This window comes from Macrobrachium rosenbergii, chromosome 48 (assembly GCF_040412425.1).
Source record: "Macrobrachium rosenbergii isolate ZJJX-2024 chromosome 48, ASM4041242v1, whole genome shotgun sequence".
Taxonomy (NCBI): Eukaryota; Metazoa; Arthropoda; class Malacostraca; order Decapoda; family Palaemonidae; genus Macrobrachium; species Macrobrachium rosenbergii.
In genome coordinates, this window is record NC_089788.1 from 77,846,966 (window position 1) to 77,855,923 (window position 8,958).

Here is an 8,958-nt window from a genome sequence, read left to right on the forward strand (position 1 = left end):
CTTCGACGTGGAGCTGCGTGTCTGCAACGCCCACTAAAAACTGGAATCATTCTGGCCGATAGGTGGCGCTCTCCAGTCCAGCCTACCAACTATATAAACAAAAGCTGCCGCGACTTGGGAATACAGGCAGTTTGTGACAGATATTCATCATGAACATGAAGGTTCGTGTTGGTCTGCAGCAGTAGTTTCTCGTCTGTGGATTGAAGATTGACAGGTTTCCCCATCTCTCTCTCTCTCTCTCTCTCTCTCTCTCTCTCTCTCTCTCTCTCTCTCTCTCTCTCTTTAAAGTGGCACAGTGATTAATTTAAATCTGTAATTTAAATCTCTTCAAATTCACTATTTTTTGATAAACTTTCTTGCCTTACAGACATGCTGGCTCCAATAATTATTTACAAGGTCTAATTTAACATTTTCCGCCTTTTCAATATATTTTAACTTAAAATGCTACAGTTTTATGAGTGAATTATTATTATCATTATTACAAACCAAACTCTACAAAAACCTTGTAAGAAATTCCACAAGACAATATTTATCAAATGACAGCCTTATTTTCTGTACCGGAATCCCCTGATGCCAAATCTTAGGCTTTTCTGAATCAATGTTAATATTTTATTGCTATATGACTAATGACAAATCTGGCTTGGTAAGGTGGATTAATAGTTTATGCCATATTTAATTAATATCTTCTTTTTTACAGCTCTTAGTAATCCTCAGTTTGGCAGCTGCTGCCCTTGCCGAAAGCAGAGAGAGAGGATACGTTTACGGCACTCCACAGGTATGTTTAGTAACTCCTCAGGTGTTTAACTAAATTAGTTTCTAGAGGTAATGAAAGGGTTCTACATGTCTGTCAAAATGACAGCTTATGGGGCTGGTCAGTTACAGTCCCCCCTCATACTAAATGATTCATTTTTAGCTTTAAAGGGTTGGAAAGGGTTCTACATGTCTGTCAAAATAACAGTTTCTGGGGCTGGTCAGCTGCAGTCCCCGAATACTAAGTGATTCATCTGCACTGGGTCAAACTTTCCAGATACCCTTCAGATCTTCGTCTGAAGAAATTGTCAGGCCTGCAAGCAGCGAGGAATTCGTTGTTTTCCGTGGGAGCAGTGAGGAATTCGTTAGGCCAGCAAGCAGTGAGGAGTTCGTCCGACGTGGAAGCAGTGAGGAGTTGTCCGCCGTGGAAGCAGTGAGGAATTCGTCCGCCGTGGTAGCAGTGAGGAATTCGTTCGTCGCCGTGGAAGCAGTGAGGAATTCTTTAGGCCTGCAAGCAGCGAAGAATTCGTTCGTCGTCGCGGAAGCAGTGAGGAATTCTTTAGGCCTGCAAGCAGTGAGGAAGTGTTCAGACCAGCAAGCAGTGAGGAAGTGTTCAGACGACCAGCAAGCAGTGAGGAAGTAGTGTTCAGACGACCAGCAAGCAGTGAGGAAGTGTTCAGACGACCAGCAAGCAGTGAGGAAGTGTTCAGACGACCAGCAAGCAGTGAGGAAGTGTTCAGACCAGCAAGCAGTGAGGAAGTGTTCAGACCAGCAAGCAGCGAAGAATTCTTTAGACCTGCAAGTAGCGAAGAATTCGTCAGACCACCAGTCTACCGCCCACCAAAAGTAAGTATTGTACTATTTTCAAAAACAGTTTTACAAAGTACACAGCTTAAGAAATTATTTGAAATGAAAAAGAATCTTCCCAAAGTACATTTGTTTCATGCACAACTTTCTCTCAACAAAATCCGCGTAAGAAAAATACACGAAAGCGCCCTTGATGTTAATTTTGAAGCATATTTCCCCAAATATATTTGTTACTTTACAATACACACAGCTTCCTCTGAAGAAGTGTGCAAGATGAATTAATGAAAGGATCTATGAAGTTGATCTTGATGTATATTTTCATGTGGCATCTAGAGTGAAGTATGTTTTCTCATACCGAAAGTAAATTTTTTCCTAAGCCTCATTTAACGATAATATTACAATAAGTAAAGATTCCTGTATGCAAGAATCCTGTAAAGTAACATCAATATTTCTACTCAGGACTCATCTGAGGAAACGTCCGTCGAGTCCTACGAATCAACAGAAGCCAAGTACGAGTTCGCCTATGAGGTGGAGCACGAGCCCTCAGGAAACGACTTCGGACACCAGGAGCAACGCGACGGAGACGAGACCCACGGATCATACCACGTCCAGCTCCCCGACACCCGGCTCCAGAAAGTGACCTACTTCGTCGAGGGTGACTCCGGTTACGTCGCTGACGTGAGCTACGAGGGCGAAGCCCAGTTCCCCGACTCCTACGAATCCTACGAGTCCAGGTCACTTGAATCCGACGAATCCTTTGAGGCTCCTCGCTACACTCCCCCAAGGCGCGTGTACTCAGCTCCCGATTCCCGCGAATCTGACGAGTCCTTCGAGGCTCCCAGACCCGTCTACATCGCTCCAGTGTCTCGTGAATCCGACGAATCCTTCGAGGCTCCCAGACCCGTCTACTCTGCCCCTCGGTCAAGTGAATCAGATGAATCCAGGGAGTTCCTTCGCTATGCTCCTCTAAGGCCCGTCTACTCCGCTCCGGATTCCGACGAATCCTTCGAGGCTCCGCGTTACCTTCCCCCGAAGACAAACTACTTCGCTCCAGACTCAAACGAGTCCAAGTAAATAGTAACGATTTGAGTAGAACGACTTTTCTTACGGAAATTTATTCGCCGATGTGATCAGAGCTTGGAAAATTGCTTATTCCTTCTTATTTATTTTTCATATTTATTTCAATTTGAGATTTAATCGCCTTCGCTGTATGCTAAGATTAAAATAAAGCATTATATGGAAATGATAATTTATGTAGCCTTGATTTCTTAACTTTAGAATTCTCTATCAATGTATGTTTTCCCAGGTTCTTTTGATAATCAAAAAAGTTGTTTATTTTCTATATTGTCCATACCCACAACACCCATTCCATTACAATATCCTTATTTTATTTTATGATCAGTGCAATAATAATAATAATAATAATAATAATAATAAATAATAATAACAACAACAATAATAACAATAATAATAATAATAATAATAATAATAATAATAATAATAATAATAATAATAATAATAATAATAATAATAATAATAATAATAATAAAACTCTATGAATTCTCAACTCTCAAAAGAAGAGGTTCAATTTTTCAATCAGTGGTTATATGTTTAGATCACTCAATGTTTAGCTCTCTTAATGCAAATACAATATTCTTAGTTTAGTTACCTACACAACTGTCCATATTCCATTAATCAAATCAAACTCCCTCTTTGACATTAACCATTGCAGAGATTATTTAAATGGTTAAAAATAAAATTTTTGGTGTAAAATTCAAAGCAAAAATTAAAACACTTCAATAACTGTACGTCAGTAACCCACCAGACATCAATAACGGCAATCACTAAATCACAGTACGCCAGATAATACCAGCAATGACAAAAACCAACTCTATCGTCGAAAGTAAATACAAAGAAAACTTGTGATACTGAGGTTGAGAAATTATACACATATATACACATATATATATATATATATATATATATATATATATATATATATATATATATATATATATATATATATATATATATATATATATATATATATATATATATATATATATATATATATATATATATACATATATTATATATATATATATATATATATATATATATATAATATACACATATATATATATATGTATATATATATATATATATATATATATATATATATAATAACCTCTTTCTGTCAAACTGAGCAGGCAACTAATTCAAGCATTTAAAACGACCCCAGCTGTAAAACAAAACAAAAAAAAAAAGAAATCTAGGCCTCTAAAAATAAAAATAATTCTTAATTAGACATCGGAGAAAATTTATTCCGAAATAGGGCGTGTCTTGCCCTTGGGCTAAATATCCCGTTCAGGTGACCTTCTTTGCTTTGGGCATTCGACCTGATTTTGCTTTTCATTGTTTGTGCCCTTAGTGTAGGACCTGACTTTCCAGCACAAGTGGGATTAAATTGCTTAAGTGATGCTGGATAATGCATTTTTAAATAACAACATATTTTGGCTTATATATAAAATTACAATAGTGTATTCAACCTTACATATACTTAAGTATAATAGTATATCTAGCCTTATACATGAGCATTATACACACATACACATACAAAAATTCATATATAATAATTATGTATATATATATATGTATATATATATATATATATATATATATATATATATATATATATATATATATATATAAGTAATAAGTAATTGACATTAACATTAAGTGTACACAAGTATGCATCTATGCACACTGGGAAAATAAAAACAAAAAACTGAACATAGAGAGAGAGAGAGAGAGAGAGAGAGAGAGAGAGAGAGAGAGAGAGAGAGAAAGAGGGGGGGGAGAGAGAGAGAGAGAGAGAGAGAGAGAGAGAGGGGGAAGGAGAGAGAGAGAGAGAGAGGGGAAGGAGAGAGAGAGAGAGGGGAGAGAGAGAGAGAGAGAGAGAGGGGGAAAGGAGAGAGAGAGAGAGAGAGAGAGAGAGAGAGAGAGAGAGAGAGAGAGAGAGGTAAAATACACACAAGTATCGCCTACACACACACTGACCAAGTACAAGTAAGAGAGAGAGAGAGAGAGAGAGAGAGAGAGAGAGAGAGACAGAGAGATGTAAAACACACACAAGTATCGTCTACACACACTGACAAAGTAAGTAAGGTCAAGTTAGAGAGAGAGAGAGAGAGAGAGAGAGAGAGAGAGAGAGATGAAAGCTGCTTGCACGTACCAAGTATCCTAATGACGTATAATTCAAACGAGCGCAGACTTCCTTCTTCAAAAGCCCTTGTATCTGAAAGAGTAGAGACAAGAATTACCTTTCTGCATATGAGTCAAAGAGAATAGTTTTATTCTTCATTTCCTGATTCGTTCAAAAATTGTATTTTAATTTCTCAGTCTGCTGGTCTTTCGAACTGTCTTTATCAACTTTCTTTCACTCCTACTATCTCAATTTATCCACAAAGGGCCTTTACCAGAGATAGGTCTGAAGCATACTTTGTCATCTTTTTTTATCATGTAATTTCTATAACTTTTTTTTTCAAGATTTCGACGTAAGATGCCTCTTTTCAACTGTATTCTCTAGGCTTTTTCTTTTTTTTTAGCTGACGGTAAAAATCTAAAGTCGATACCTCTGTATTTTTCTTTAATTTTACTATCCAGATGTTCCCTCTCCGTAAAGTATTAAAGATATTAGCTTACAGCTACAAATACCAATGAATTTTTCACCACTGAACGTACAAAAAAAATTTTTTTTTTTTTTTAAATCGAGTTTTTCTGTACAGCGTATAATCAAGGCCGCCGAAAATAGATCTCTCTTTCGGTGGTCTCGGTATAATGCTGTATGAGCCGCGGCCCATGAAACTTTAACTACAACCCCGTGGTGGCCTGGCCTATATCGTTGCCAAAAGCACGATTATGGCTAACTTAACCTTGAATCAAATAAAAACTACTGAGGCTAGAGGGCTGCAATTTGATATGTTTGAAGATTGGAGGGTGGATGATCAACATACAAATTTGCAGCTCTCTAGATTCAGTAGTTTTTAAGATCTGAGGGCGGACAGAAAAAGTGCGGACGAACAGACAAGCCGGCACAACAGTTTTCCTTTACAGACAGCTAAAATTGATTTAGCTGTGCTGGAACTTATTCCTACTTTATTAATGCTTTTCCAGTCAAACATTGATGTGCACTCATTTCTATATAACTAATTTAACTTTGAACAATATTCTTTTTTTACATAATGGGAAAATAGTTGATTATTTCTGTCCATAAGTTTAATTCAAGATAAACTCAGATTATTCAATTTTTGAAGTGATGAAAAATAAAAAAATAATTAAGACTTATAAACATAATTCGTTAAAAGAGGACTTCATGACTTAAAATCATTTTGATCCATCACGAATGAGTGAACATTCATATATATATATAATATATATATATATATATATATATATATATATATATATATATATATATATATATATAGTATAAAATGAACAATAGTACAGATTGGTGAATATAATTAACCTACTCCAAATGAATCATTTCCCAGATGACCTTAAAAGAAAGTGTTTCGTTAAACCTTTAGCAAAGTATTTTGAAATGGTTTGTTAATCTCAAAATAAAAAAAGATTGATGAGAAAATTAGAACCTTGAACTTTAAAACTAAGTTTCAACTTGAAACTAAGTGAGCTACAGACAGACATATTGACCTGTGTGGTTTTTGCTCGATAAAATAAAAAAAATACATAAAAATTAAAACAAAGCCTTTAGGTGACCTCGTAGTGTTTATTAAATTTGCTCAAGTGTAACTGATATCATTTTTTATTTATTATTTTATTTGAAACTGACATAGTTATTAGATATTGTTATGTGTTTTATATATCCAGAAAATGAGGCCATTTTTTAAAGTATATATCGAAATATGGGAAATTGAAATTATTACTTTATGTAAATAAAAGCTAGAAAGGGGAAATAGAATAATAATATATATATATATATATATATATATATATATATATATATATATATATATATATATATATATATATATATATATATGTATATATATATATGTATATATATATATATATATATATATATATATATATATATATATATATATATATATATATATATATATATATATATGCACATATAGATAATATATATGTATATATACATATATATATATACATATATATACACACAAATATACAACACCTGTATGAGAATCTGTATGCATGTATGTATAGATTATCAAACAGACAGATGAACAGATGAATTAGCAAATAGAAAGAACAAGCGTTCATTTTAAAATGATTGATATGCAAACGTAGAGGCAGAGTTTTTCAGGTTCAAGAGGGTCATTTAACCACCCATTCCCTCACCTTGACCTTCGAGGAGCCAGTTAGTAGTCAATCTTAAGTAAGAAGTTTCATCTTGACCACAGTTAAGATGCGGAAAAGTTTGCCTACTGCAATTGTGGAATCTTCTGACTGTCAAATATTTAAGCGAGGAGGAAATTCATTCCTGCTTTCTGGTGATGCTGACGTCTATTTTCTGTTCCTTTATGTTTATTGATTTATCACCTTTTCCTGTAAATTGTCTCTCCCTCATATTTGATTATTTATCACCTTTTCCTATAACTTCTCTCTCTCTCTCTCTCTCTCTCTCTCTCTCTCTCTCTCTCTCTCTCTCTCTCTCTCTCTCAGGTTGATTTCACTTTGAGGCCCTCTTGGGCTTATCGTATTCTATTGACTGTCCATAAGGGTTATCAGCTGAAGATTTTGTTATTATTATTATTATTATTATTATTATTATTATTATTATTATTATTATTATTATTATTATTATTATTATTCAGTAGATGAAACCTATTCATATGGAACAAGCCCACAAAATGGGCCACTGACTTGAAATTCAAGCTTCCAAAGAATATGGTATTCATTTGAAAGAAGTAACAGAAGGTGAATGGGAAATATAGAAAGAGAAGATCATTTATCAGAAAAAAAAAAACAGAATAAGAAAAGAAATTGCGAAAAGAAACAATCTCAATTTTACTGTATTTTTTTTTTTTTTGTCTCATGTTTCTGTACTAAAGGTCAGCTGCAAACTCACCACCAGACACGGAAGTACATCGGAGCATTCATTATCTGGGACAAAAACACGTCCCTCCTGACAGCTCAATTATGGCTTTCGCGTGTGAGAGCAACAGTGAAGTTTCTTTTTTAATTTCTTTTTAATTGGCGCTGTTTGGCTGATGAAGAGTACAAAGAAAACAAGTAAAATTGCGCCGAAGAAACTTCGGCGCAATCGAGTTTTCTGTGCAGCCGCTACAGCGTATAATCAAGGCCACTGAAAAAGATCTACATTTCGGTGGTCTCGGTGTAATGCTGTAAGAGCCGCGGCCCGTGAAACTTTAACCACTGCCCGGTGGCGGCCCATCTTATATCGTTGCTAGATGGATGATTATGGCTAATTTTAACCTTCAATAAAATCAAAACAACTGAGGCTAGAGGGCTGCAATTTGGTATGTTTGATGATTGGAGGGTGGATGATCAACATACCAATTTGCAGCCCTCTAGCCTCAGTAGTTTTTAAGATTTGAGGGCTGACAGAAAAAGTGCGGACAGAATAAGGTGTGGACGGACAGACAAAGCCGGCACAATAGTTTTCTTTTACAGAAACCTAAAAAGTGGCCTTATCAACGAGATGTAGATTATTGTAAGTTCTACCCTATGGTTTTTGGAAGTTGGCAGGATGTAAATGCTTTTGAAATCATCAAGTAAAGTCATGGAGAAAAGTAAGACTGGAAAAAAATTAAATCCTATCCTTAGGTTTTTGAGAGGCTGTAGGATGTACGAATGGAAATAAAAGTAAATCGTATCCTGAGGTTTATGAAAAGCTGTAGGATATAAATACTTTTGAAATTAACAGTAAAGACAGGAAGAAAAGTAAGATTGGAAAAAAGTAAATCCTACCCTGAGATTTTTGAATGGTTGTAGGATGCAAATACTTTTAAAATTAACAAGTCAGGAAGAAAAGTAAGAGTGGAAAAAAAGTAAATCCTATCCTGAGGTTTTTGAAAGGTTGTAGGATGTAAATACTTTTGAAATTAACAAGTAAAGTCAGGGGGAAAAGTAAGATTAGAAATAAAGTAAATCCTATTCTGTGGTTTTTGAAAGACTGTAGGATGTAAGATTGGAAATAAAAGTAAATCCTATCCTGAGTTTTTTGAAAGGTTGTAGGATGTCAATACTTTTGAAATTAACGAGTGAATTCAGGAGGAAAAGTAAGAAAGGGAAAAAAAGTAAATCCTATACTGAGGATTTTGAAAGCCTGAAGGATGTAAATACTTTTGAAATTAACGAAAAATTAGAAAATATATGAAGAAT

General features: G+C 34.8%; 1 protein-coding gene across 1 annotated transcript; it reads left to right on the plus strand.

Moving 5' to 3' along the window:
- Positions 1-840: 840 nt before the first annotated feature.
- LOC136831161 (uncharacterized) lies at positions 841-2,760 on the plus strand. The gene is made up of 3 exons (XM_067091118.1): positions 841-871; positions 1,163-1,596; positions 2,017-2,760. The coding sequence occupies exons 1-3, from the start codon at positions 841-843 to the stop codon at positions 2,629-2,631; spliced, it is 1,080 nt and encodes a 359-aa protein (XP_066947219.1). The 3' UTR covers positions 2,632-2,760.
- The last annotated feature ends 6,198 nt before the right edge of the window (positions 2,761-8,958 follow it).

What these genes read in the sequence shown, in the direction of transcription:
- LOC136831161 (XM_067091118.1), top strand. Translation starts at nt 841, where the DNA reads ATGTCTGTCAAAATGACAGCTTATGGGGCTG. An exon ending in AATGACAGCTTATGGGGCTG is followed by an intron (nt 872 to 1,162) that starts GTCAGTTACAGT and finishes GGAAGCAGTGAG; the next exon opens with GAGTTGTCCGCCGTGGAAGC. An exon ending in CAGTCTACCGCCCACCAAAA is followed by an intron (nt 1,597 to 2,016) that starts GTAAGTATTGTA and finishes ATTTCTACTCAG; the next exon opens with GACTCATCTGAGGAAACGTC.